Source organism: Notamacropus eugenii, chromosome 2 (genome assembly GCF_028372415.1).
Source record: "Notamacropus eugenii isolate mMacEug1 chromosome 2, mMacEug1.pri_v2, whole genome shotgun sequence".
Lineage (NCBI taxonomy): Eukaryota > Metazoa > Chordata > Mammalia > Diprotodontia > Macropodidae > Notamacropus > Notamacropus eugenii.
This window is the reverse complement of record NC_092873.1, coordinates 235,679,903-235,692,440: the sequence shown is the minus strand read 5'-3', so window position 1 is coordinate 235,692,440 and position 12,538 is coordinate 235,679,903. Positions and strand designations below refer to the sequence as shown.

The 12,538-nt window shown below is 35.4% G+C and overlaps 1 protein-coding gene across 2 annotated transcripts in view; it reads right to left on the bottom strand.

Annotated features, from left to right (window-relative positions):
• LOC140526996 (utrophin-like) overlaps positions 1-12,538 on the bottom strand; it is a 167,997-nt gene that overhangs the window by 129,273 nt on the left and 26,186 nt on the right. For both annotated transcript variants that reach the window (XM_072643614.1, XM_072643612.1), the window contains 5 exons: positions 7,903-8,050; positions 6,564-6,742; positions 2,856-2,991; positions 1,855-2,004; positions 273-348 (listed from right to left, as the gene is read on the bottom strand). In XM_072643614.1, coding sequence (XP_072499715.1) covers positions 273-348; positions 1,855-2,004; positions 2,856-2,991; positions 6,564-6,742; positions 7,903-8,050 — 689 coding nt within the window. The remainder of the gene's footprint in view (positions 1-272; positions 349-1,854; positions 2,005-2,855; positions 2,992-6,563; positions 6,743-7,902; positions 8,051-12,538) is intronic.

Genomic DNA, 12,538 nt, shown 5'->3' with positions numbered 1-12,538 from the left:
CCCAGTCTCATTTAAATATTCATAAAGCTAGTATTAACTATTCTATTCTAATGCTCTTTATTCACTCAAGCAGTAGGATTTTTTAAAAAAGATATTTATCTGTTAAACCCCAAAAGAAAAGAACACATTTAAATTGTACTTTTTAAAAAATGAAGAGGAAACATTACTTTTAAAACTCTCTTAGAAGAATAGCTTTACAGAGAAATAATAGAAAGATGAAAGTTCCACATAAAATTAAACAAAATTAAGATATCAAGTTTTCCCTTATTTACCAGAGGCTGTTGAAGGATGGGGCTCGGAAACATCCAAGGGTCTCTCCTCCAGGGCGCGAGGGATATCCCTCTCCACCTATAATTTCATACACAGAGAGGGAAAGAAAGGTAAGAGAAAATATTACTTCCCACAGAATGAAGATGATTTTATAGTCCAAATTTCATTCAAAATGAATATGTTTCTATTATTCTAACTAGAATATCAAAAAATTATGTTTGCTTTAATAGACAGAACTTAAACCCATCAGTAGACATGGATCTATGGCTTTATTGAAGTGGGCCTTCTTTAATATAAAAAGAACTGATTCATACTTCACTATGTATGACTCTTTTTCATTCTCCATTATGCATTTTAATTCACTTAATTAGCTAAATCAGAAAGGGAAGATCATGCTTTTTAAAAACACCTTACAAATTAAAATAATTCAAAATAACAATAACTCCTATTTCCAAAAAATACATAATTTTCATTTAGTTTTATTATCAAAAACTAAGAAATGTCTGTGCATAACCAAAAGGAAAATTATTACACAGGAATGGGAGTGATCAAATATAGTATTCTTCTATACCTAGTCATAGAAAGGAATGAAAGATGGTAAGGGGAAAGGGAAGGCGAGGGAAGAAGGGAAGGAATGGGGAAGAGGGGAGGGGAAAAGGAGAAAATGGAAGGGAAAATGAGGGCGAAGAGGGAAGAGAAGGGAAGAAACAAGCATTTATTAAGTGCTTAATATGAGCCACACACTTTGGTAAGTTTTTTACAAATATTCTCTCACTTGAGCTTCACAACACCCCTAGTGGTAGCTGTTAGTATGACCTCCATTTGATAGTTGAGAAAAATGATGCAGACAGAGCTGAAGGGACTTGCCCATGGTCAGTTACTAAGTGTCTGAGGCTAGATTTCCACACAGGTCTCACAGACTCACAGACTAGAACTCTGTTACACCAACTAGCTGCCTCTTAATGACCACATGACAGTTATCTTAAGCAGAATTATCACACTTCTGTGTGATAGATTAGATTTGTTTTGCCCTTATTAAGAAGTCAGAACTAGGGTCAATGGTTAGAAGTGCAGAAGGAAAGAGTGACTCAAAAGGAGGAAAATCCTCATCATAATTGCAGTGGCCAAAATCGGAAGGGACTGCCCTGAAGGATGGTGGCACTGGAGTTCTCCTACTAGTAGATGCTAAAAAGACACTTGGGAAACACTTGGTAGAGTTTCTCTTTCTTATGTGATACTCAAGTTTGATGTAGGAAGCTATACTTTTCTGGGTCCAAAATAACAGTTTCAAGCTAGTTCTGTCTGGTTTGTCTCAAGTCACATTAATATTCATTATTTCATCGACTTCACAACATCCAAATCTATTAAGCAAAATGCCCCGAAAACATTTCTCCCTATTTTTAAGATAAGCAAATCAATATTTCACTATATTCCATGAACATAAGAGGCACTCACAAAGAAAAATGGGGGAGGGCATCTTTAAAGGTAAAATAGAATATTACAAGGATATCATTCTTATAATAATCAAATCACATCCACAAATATTGATTGGGACATGCAATGTGCAAAGCATTTCAGGCATACCTTATCCCACTTGATATTCAGAGTTCTTAAACTGGCAGAAATGAATTTTCCTTCATTCATACTGAAGTCTTCCAATGCAAGTAGCGAAGGGATATTTGCGTTCAACCACCGAAGATTTTCCCTTTGTACATCCATGTGCTGGGTTAAGTCCTAAAGGGGGCAGAAGAGAGCTTTGGTTAAAAGGGCAACACACAGCCACACCAGCATTAGTAGAATGACATGAAAAACCCTTGTCTTTAAATCATGGATTTGGCATTTAAAATGTTCATGCGTAAACATACTACAATCTAACCGGAAATAATAGGAACAATCCCTGAAAATAATTTCATGTGGAATGAAGTTCTTTACGTGGCAAATAATCTCTAAGAAAACAGCAATACACACTTCAATTTATCTAAAAATACGCTTAACAAAGAGAATACAGAACAAATAATGCCTCTAGTTTTTTCTATACATGTCATGGGACTAATTTGGAACAATGCAAATGAAAATATTTTAAGGAACAGAATTACAAAGCAGTAATTAAGAATCAAAGTGTAATAAAGCCAAGTGTAATGATGCAACACGGCCATGATTTTTAAGGCTAAAAACTGCCAGGAAGTGCTACTCCTACAACACATTTAATAAGCTACGTGAACAATTGAATGAATACGTTGCACTAGGCAGCAGGATCTTAACACAGAAGGACCAAGCCTTTCTATGATATGAAACCATTATATGATGCCAAAATATCAGGATTCTGCTTGAACTATTGAAATGACAGTGTCAAGTAATAATTCTTATGCTAACAGAATCTTCTGAAAGTATGACTTCAAGTATTACTTATTGCCCCTTCTCAGAGCTAACCTTATAAATGCGATGTAATATCCCTTTCAAAACCTATTTTAATGTTTTTTTACCTTCAAAGAGGAGATTTTTTTACTTCCAATTCTCCTGCAACATTATTCCCATTTTTGCATTTAAACCCCAAGGTACAAAAACAAGGATATTCTATAACTTGCCTTTAGTTCTTGGACACTATTTTCCATTTCGGATGAGGACGTCAGTTCCAAGGCATTTTCAATCTCTGATACCCAGCGAAAAGTATCAGTCATCGTTTTTCTGTATTTCACTATCGCCTCATTTTTTGTTTCAAGACTAGAAAAATCATTATTGAAAAATATTGAGCAAACAAACTAGTTTGATATAATAGTGTATGCAGATCAGGTAAAAAATGTCAATCATTCTTATTAACAACAGATAGAACATCTGTTTAAATGGGTTCAAAATTAGTGAATTCGTATTTTAAAATACTGTATCATGCATGATACAATCTTGCCCTTCCCTCATTTTCACCTTCTCTCTCAAAGCTATAGTTATATGAGCCATGCAAAAGAAAATTTCGCTTTTTTGGTACATAGAGGGAAACCAAAGGTAGAACTTAGTATTTAATAATTTGATAATATCCTCCAAAATGCATAAATTAATTTTAAAGAACAAAGTAATGATATAAATAATAATAAGGAACGGAACTTTTTAAAAATTTTAATTAAAAAGGAAAAAATACTCAAGGCACAAAGAGGAAGAGAGTTGCTTATGACAGATATAGAGTCGGTATATTGCTAGAGGGAGAACTTGAACCAAGGTCTGATTCTAAGAATGGTTTTCTAACCACTGTGTATACATTTGTTTTGTGTGTGTATTTGTATACACACATATATACATACATAATATACACAACGTGTATGTATATAGAAGTAGATATATTATAGATATCTATATATAGATGTCTATATGTGAAATTTCATCAACAAATAATCCCTTTAGTAGCAAGGAAATAATGAATGTTTATAAAGTTTATATACATAAGTATACACAAAATAGACCTATAAATTCCCAAAGAACATCAAAGAAACACAATATATTTCCTACTGTGAAAGACAGATTTGGCAGGAACTTTTTTTCAGCCATTTTATCAATAATTTTTTAGTGTATTTACATTGCTATGAGACTTCAAATTGCCCTCCTTGAAATTCTTGTTAACAAACTGGAGTTAATATTTCCTGGGTAATGACATTATAAGATAGCCATAAACAGTCATTGGATATCTATTCATAAACAATGCATGCTATCTAATTTTACCTAGATAGCATACAGACTTTGCTTAGATATAGAAATCTAGATGATTGAGAATCCTGTACAAGAAACAAAGTGGTGTTTAACTGTGTAAGCATTTAACTTTCAGTCCTCCATAATAGTTAATTGTTGAATCAAAAAGTTGTTATGGATCAGAAAAGTTCATAGATAACAAACAGTGATAAACAACCTAAGATGGGTTAACATCTTGACATCATGACATAAAAGTAAAAACAAATTGAGTAAATCAAATATTTCATTTGTAAAAATAGAAAAAGGTATATAATTCATTCTCATTTTGACATGCAAAAGAATGAGTAGTGTTACTTCAGTGATATCCACTCTACAAAATTTATCAATTGGAATTCCTAGGAAATTCCTGGACCATCTTCAGTTGTCCTGATTTATTTCTGGACACTGAACTCAGATGACTCCTGGATGTGAAACAGAGTGGTGACTTTGCACAATCCACCCTCACTCAAATCCAATTCACTTGCATGTCATGGCATCATCTCCCTGACGTCATGGTCCTCTTAAAGAACAAAGGACACACAGCAAGCAATTTGAAATAAAATTTAGAGTGCATTTCTGCAAATAACGGTTAATGATCCTGCCAACAGGAAAACATTTATTTGTATTGCTGATAGAGGGGTGGAAGGAGGAAGCTGAATATTTCAATGTACTATTCAAGTTGGAAAGACTTCTAGGATGGACTCCACCTGTCTTTTCCAAGACATAACTAGCTAATTCAAAGAAGTTCATTAGAAGCAGGCTAGCCATCAGATGATCTTGATGGGGCAGGAGGAATTAAAATTCATTAAGTCATTTTCTAAAGTACTAAAGGCTTGGGATCTACAACAGTGAAGGAAATAGTCACACTGGATAAATTATGGATTCTTTAAATTCCTTGGATAATTCATGCACCAGGTATGGTCTTTTGTTCATCTTTCTGTTACGATGGGAGAACAGGGTCTAGGATACTTGGGCCCAAAGAGTTTTCAATTACTCATTAAAGAATTATCAAAGAAAAAAGATCCAATCTGGACAGAATGTTAATAGTCAATAAAGTATTGTTCAAGTGTCACCTCCTCCATGAGGCCTTTCCCGTTTATCCTAGCTGTTAATACTTCTCCGACCCCTCCCAAATTTCCTGGTATTTTCTTTGTGTATAACTTGAATTGACTTACGTTTTCATAGGATGTTTTCCCCTGATATTTATCTTTCTAATTCCAGCTTCTGGCAGACTATATGATATATAGTAAATAGGGAACTTAAAAAAATACTTATTTGACTGAAATGGACAACTACTCATTAATTAGTTGATCCTGATGAACTTATTATGAAATATCTCAGCACATGAAAGTCAGTTTCATTAATTGATATTTCATCTACACAGTTAAAATGGATAAGCATGCACATCTCTCAGATTTTCAAATTGGGACTCTTGTTTTAAAGCTTCCACTGTCTGAAAGATCGATATTATTATGCTACATGTCTTGGACAAGGAAGAATTTGAACAAAAAAGTCTTTTGCCAGTTAAAATTCTACAGCTTAATTAAAAATTAATCCTTAAAAGAGAATACGTATAAGGATAATTTCCAGTGGACTTGCTCCTATGTACTCTAGGCCAATGAGGAGGGTTTTTCAGCTGGAAAGTTGGCGTTGGTTTTCAAGACAACTGCTAGAAATTTAGGCACAGCCCCCTCACCACCATCTATGTCTCCAAAGAATTTGTGATTCCCCCCCATTTTTCTGACTCCAGCAAGATTTGAAAGAGAAAATCTTTCTTAAGAACTTTTGCCATAGAATGAAAGCTGAATTAAGTTATTTTATAAAAGTAAGAGATGTCTGGAGACGACCTAACTCTCCTTATGACACACCTTGCTGCTTGCAAACAATTCTAGACCCTCTAAAGAAAATAACATGCATGTATGCACAAGTGTGTGTGTGTGTGTGAGAGAGAGAGAGAGAGAGAGAGAGAGAGAGAGAGAGAGAGAGAGAGAGAGAGAGAGAGAGAGAGAGAGAGGGGGGGGGGGTGGGAGGGAGGGAGGGAGACAGAGAAAGGGAAAGGGAACCTTGGATTTGAGGAATCTCAGTCTTAGTTTTATCATCTACAAAATGAAGACTCTGAACTAGATGATCTCTTAAGGGTCTGCCCAGTCTGAAGAGATGTTCCTGTAATTCCTAACAAACTTCACAAGAAATTGAACATGGATCTCATCTCTCAATCAATTACAGAATGTCACATTTGTAAAATTAGTATTTTCAACTTCACATATTTTGGGGGAAGTGTCACATTTATGGCACTTGCATAATAAAAATTAGACACTGGGAATGGCTAGACTTCCTTAAACAATCTACCTTTAGCAAGTACAGATGAAAGGGAGGATTGATGTTCATTAAGGTAAAAAAAAATTCAAAAGCAAAAATGAACTTATCATGACACTGAGGGAAAATGCAGATACACAGAAAGTAAGTGTCAGAAAATTTTCTACCAATGGAGGATAAGAAAATCAAACTCCTTCATCTTGTTTTCTAAAGGATTTTCCATAGAATGCAATTTTGAAGAGCCTGCACAGTTATGGCTGAGATACCTAAGTTTTCTATCATACACTTGGCTTGAAACTGCATCCCAGCGATCACAGAGCTCTGCCATCTTTTCATCCAGGAGGCATGCTTCGGTTGGGTTGGAGAGTTTGGGGATGATGTTGCTCCCAGTTTGAATCAGTGGTGAAAACATACACTTGTGGATGTTAACTTCCTCTTCCAGTTTCTGCCACAGATGAAAAAGCCAAGATAAATTCTAATGTTAGATCAAACGTTTTTGAAACTCTCAACACACATAGGTATTATGGCATTAATATTACATGCAGAAACCAATAAATGGGAAGATAAACACAGAAAACATATCCTCATGAGTTAGCTCTTTTAGAACAAGTCAAGGGAATTTCAAATGAAAGAATAAATATACTTTTAGAGATAATTCAGATTGTTTTCATTTTATTAACTAAAAAGAAAATAAGATTCAAGGAAAACTTTCCATTACAAAAGGAAGCATTTAAAAATGATCACATGGGAGACTCAATCACATTCAGCTTAAAAATAAAAGGCTTCCTTCTATTTCTCCAACCATGTCTGTTTTCCCTGAGACTTTTTTATGAATTACTTTCTGATCAAACTGATAACATAGTATCAATGAACTATAAATATCACAATGCAAAGACAAAGGAAAGTGCTGGGGGGGTTTTTCATTTAATTCCAGGTTCAAATTTCTTATTCAAACAAAAATTCTTAAGGGAAGAGAGAGAAGTAGGCAGGATGAGGAGGGAACATAAATGTTTATAACTAAACAAAAATGCAGGTGAAGTAATCACTGCCTTTCGAATTAAAAGCATGTGCACAACTTTTAAGAAATTAAGTTTTACTTTTACCAAGAGTCTGAATTACAATTTAATTTGTTACCATTATTATGAAAAATTGCCTCAAGAATGATTTTGCTGGTATTCCTTTTTAAATTAGAGGGCTATAAATCAAGAATACCTTCTTTTATAATATTGAGTGAAAATGTTAATGAATTTACAACTGATGCCCTTAAATGTTTCCATCTATCAAAGAATTTCACAGGGAAAAATTTACCGAAAATTAATTTGGTAAACACAAATATATTAAATAAAAATGACTCTTGTAGCTACCATAAAAGCTCCCACATTTCAGTCTGCGGAGAAAACCTTTATTCAAATGCTATTCGTTCCCCCATCACACCTCTCTATAAAAAAGCTTAAACACATTCCAAGTTTAAATTGTCACTGACAAAAAGACAAGAACAACTTCCATGCTTTTAAAACCTCAATCTTAAGGTATTTCATAAAAAGCCACTAAACGCAAGGGAAGTTATCTGAACAGCAAATCCTGTTCTGACAAAACAATCCCTACCTGCTGATATTGCTTCGCTTTCTCTAGATCGAGACCATCTTCAGTATTGGCATGAGTCAGTAACTTTTCAGCTTCCGTCAGCCACTGGTTGAATTCACTGAGGTTACTTTGGAAGTGTCTCCAATCTTTCATACTTTTATCAAAAAAACTTTTAGGGAATAAATTTTAAAAACTGGTAAGTGATTTTGGAAATGGGATCGCTTTTTATGAGAACCAATGATTTTATTAACCCTTAAAACTGTGTAATATTAGATTCATTTTGAAAAATCAAATAACTTAGTTACAAAAGTAAACAAGAACAAAGCTTAATCTATGTTAGCAAGCAAAACATCACAGGGAAATACCTCCCATGGACCCTAACACCATGTTCTCTCCCTCATTTTATTTCTTCATTTATTTTTGCAAAAAATTCTACCAGGAGCTAAAATGGTGGGGAAATTGGTTCACGAAACAAAGTGCAAGCATAGGTAATGGCTACCCTGTGGAAACATTTGCCAATATATATGAAAATGTTAATTGGCCCATCTGAAAGCAATAGTAGACATACAGTGATTTCTCTTTCTGAGCCCTTTCCTGGTGAAACCAACATTTATTCACCCTGAAGTTATCAACTGAGTCTTTTAAAACATTTTTCTTACAATCGAACAGTTTTGTTTGGTATCTGGCATGATTACAATTCTCAAATACCCCAATTCTACACTCTATACAAATGTCAATTGTTCCCATACCTAAAACGTTCTAATTATGATCATGAATCTGTTAAGGTTTGTAACATAGCAAGAATAGGAATGTTATTTAGGTCATTACACAGAGAAAGGCATATTTAGCTTTAATTGCCGTGTAATATAAAAGAGAAATGAATAAAAATGCTAGTCCTTTGCATATTCAAAGAGCCCTAGATATAGACACACAATGGCAAAAAGCTTTAATGGACTAGGATTATAAAGTTTTATTGAGGTAGTTAACTAGCACATTATTAACCTATCCTATGACAACATCCCATCACCAACGCCAAAAGATGTGGAAATGATCCTCCTCAATAAAAGGTTTCTAACATATGCAAAATGTCACCAGGTAGCCCAGAGGAGATAAGACTATAATAGCCACTATTAAATGACTACAATATACAGAATTAGTTAAGAACCAATTGGAATTGAGGGCATCTGTACCATCACAATCATCAAGGAAAACATGTCTAAATTACTGAACTCTGGACAACTGGACTACTGTGAAGAAGTAAGGCACAAGGGGAAGAAAACAATCCTATCTCTGGAATCCCAAGATGTGGGCTGTAATCAAGTAACTGACATTCCTATGTGTGTGACCTTAAACAAGTTACGTTAACTTCATAAGACTCATTTTCCTCAACAATCAAATGGGGGGGTTAAGGAGGGGCTGAGCCTGCAGGACACCTGGATCAGATGGTCTGTAAGATTCCCTCCTAGGTCTACATCTGTGAATCTGGAATCCAGTGTCCATAATTGTGCAAACAAGTTTGCAAATAAAAATATGAAGCTGGGAAACCTACAAATAATTAATAAAGCATTAACAGTCTACTAAAATTCAAATTAAATGGCAAGGAAAAATCGTTAATTGGTGGGATGCATGAAAAAAAGAATACCTAAGACCGTTTTCTGTGATCAATTTTAAAAAGTTTTCCTAGATGAAAGAAGAATTCAGGAATCTTAATTTTAGAAGGGTTTTCTGAAGCAATCTTGTCCAATGTATACCTGAATAATCTCAAATATGTCAAGGCAACCTCTGTCTGAACGATCCCGTTAATAAAATCAAATTTTAGTTTTGGATAGTTCAGTTCTGAGAAAGTATTTCCTTAATGTGTCTCCCTATAACTTCTGCCCACTGGTTCTACTTCTATGTAAAGATACAAAAGCAGAAAAAGAAAATGCATTTCATTTGTTAACTCTGAATTTTCGAATCCAAACATGTACTCCCTAAATTTCTCCTTACTATAGGCTAAACATCATGTGCTTCAACCAATTTCTCATAGGGCACTGCTTTCCTCTTTATTCAGTATCCTCTAGAAATGCTACACAGCTGGAGTGAACAGCCAGAAATGAACATAATATAAAGAATGTGGCCTGACCAAGGTAAAAGGAGCAAAGCTTCCCTTCATATGCAATGCTCTGCTTCCAAAAATGTGGTCAAAAATCACCTAAGATTTTTTTTTTTTGCCTGTCTAACCATAATGCTAACTAGAAAGAAGCTCAAAGTCCACTAAAATCCCTATTTTCTGGATTCACATGTACCAGTACTCCCTATCCTGTATACTGAGTTGCTTAATTCATCCTATTAAATTCAACTCCTTATAAAATTTGTAAAATCTGTGAACTGCAAAATCTTTCAATTACTTCGTAAACAAGAAGAAAGTACAAATGAGATTACAGACTGGAGACAAAGATGGCACATTGGAGGTCATTTAGTACAACCCTCAACACATAGGATGACAATGAGACTCAGAGAGTTGATGTCAGTTGTTCAATGATCTCAACGATCACACAGCTGGTAAGTGGCAAAGTCTCTAACGAAGGTGATGATATGATGATTCTATAAGTTTCTTCTATTTTTAAGTAAAAAATTATATTTTTATTGAAAAATTGTATTATTAGTTGGAGGGTGGGGAGAGTGGATTTGTCTGTTTAATTGTTTGGCATAAACTTCTGGTTTCCTTGGTGTAAAGTATTCTCAGTAAAGAAATTCTAACCACGAAGATGACTGTTTTGCAAGATTAGAAAGTGATCTGAAACATTGAGGTGTTCTGTAATTGAAATATTCCATAAGGCTATAACTTGTTTCACAATTGGTATTATGCAGACATGAAGCCCAAGCCTTGTTGCAACCACATTCAAGACAAGGCCTCTATTCCCCACGCAACAGTCTCAAAAGATGATTATACCAAGCAATATAAAATACGAACACTTCCCTCTAAAAAAGATTCTGAGAAAAACCCTTTTTCCCTCTCCCTGAGAGGAGCCAATCTCAAATTTCTGCAGTACTGTGAAACTACTGACCAGGAACTCAAGGTAGCACTTTTAGAGGAAGCAACTGACAATATCTTTGTGTTCTTGCTGTCATGGGAAAGGATTTGGGTTTTCTTCCTTTTCCATCGGAAAGAAAAGAAAATTGCAAACTGCAGTTCCTTCTAATTTAAGTCTCAACAAGCCATGGAGAGGTCAATTTGGGCAAAGACCTTTTGCCTAATTATTTCAGTAAATTAGTACACCTGAATTATGTGCCTACTATGTGCCAGATGCTACATTAAGTGTTTTGGATACAAAAAAGACAAAACACAGTCCTAGAAATCAAGAAATCCTACTGTAACACATGGGAGAAAACATGCAAACAACTCTGTACAAAAAAAAAGACAGGCAAGTTAGTTAAATTGAAGATAATCAAGAGAGTGGAGTCATTAGAATGAAGAGGAATCAGGAAAGGAACCCTGGGGAGGAGAGGGTTTTACCGGGGACCTAACAGAAAGCAGAAGTCAGGAGGCTGAAAGGAAAAAGGAGCAAATTTCAAGCATGGGGAAGAGCCTGTGAAAAGCTCCTAGTTGAACACCAATTTCTTGTTCAAGAGCATCAAAGAGGTCAATGTCACAGGATCACAGGTACATGGTGGAAGGGGAATATAAAACATAAGAAGACTGGAAAAGTGAGACAGATTATGAAAGGTTTGAATGACTAACAGAGGTTTTTATATTTGACCTCAGAAGTAATAAAGAGCCATTGAATTTGATGAGAAGGGAGGTGGTGACCTGATCAGACCTGTCATTAAGGAAGACTGATTCTATCAAATGAGTGCATGATAGACTGGAGGAGAGGAATATTTGTGGCTGGGAGAACAACTGGAAGGGTATTGCAATGAGGTAAGGGTTTGCAACAGAGCAAGGGAAATGTTAGGAGAGAAGGGGGCATTTACCATAGATATCACATAGGTCAAATCAATAGGCCTTGGCAAGAGACAAATTATGACGGGAGGAGGGAAGGAGAAAGTGAGGGGTTAAGGAGAGATCCTACACTTCAAGCATCAGGGAATGAGTAGATGGTGGTGAGAAAGGTGGGGGAGAAGATAAGGAGTTGAGTTTTACACATGTTGATTATAAGATCTCTATGAAACATTTAGTTCCAGATATTCAATAAGCAGCTGAAGATGAGAGTGGAGAAAAATACGTATAGATATGATCACTGAATATACGGGAGCTGATGAGATCATCAAGTGAAGCAATGCAGAAAGATAATAGAAGGAGGTCCAGGGCAGAGACCTGTGGGACACCTACCACAGCTAAGGGTATCAGCTAAATGAAGATCTCACAAATGAGACTGAATGAGAGTGATAAAAAAGGGAGGAAAACTAGAAAACAACAGCATACAGAGAAGTGGGTATCAAGGACAAGACAGTGAGAGGATCAAAGCCCCAGTGAGGGGGTCAAAAAGGATACAGACTGAGGAAAGGTAATCCAATTTGGCGATAAGAAATAGGAACTCTGGAGGGAGCTAAATGACAAGGTCAGGATTCAGACTGCAAAGAGTTAAGAAGAGAGAGAGAAGAAAGTGGGGGCAGCTAACATGGACAATATATCAAGAAGGATCGACATAAAAGGGAAGAAAGAAATGGGACA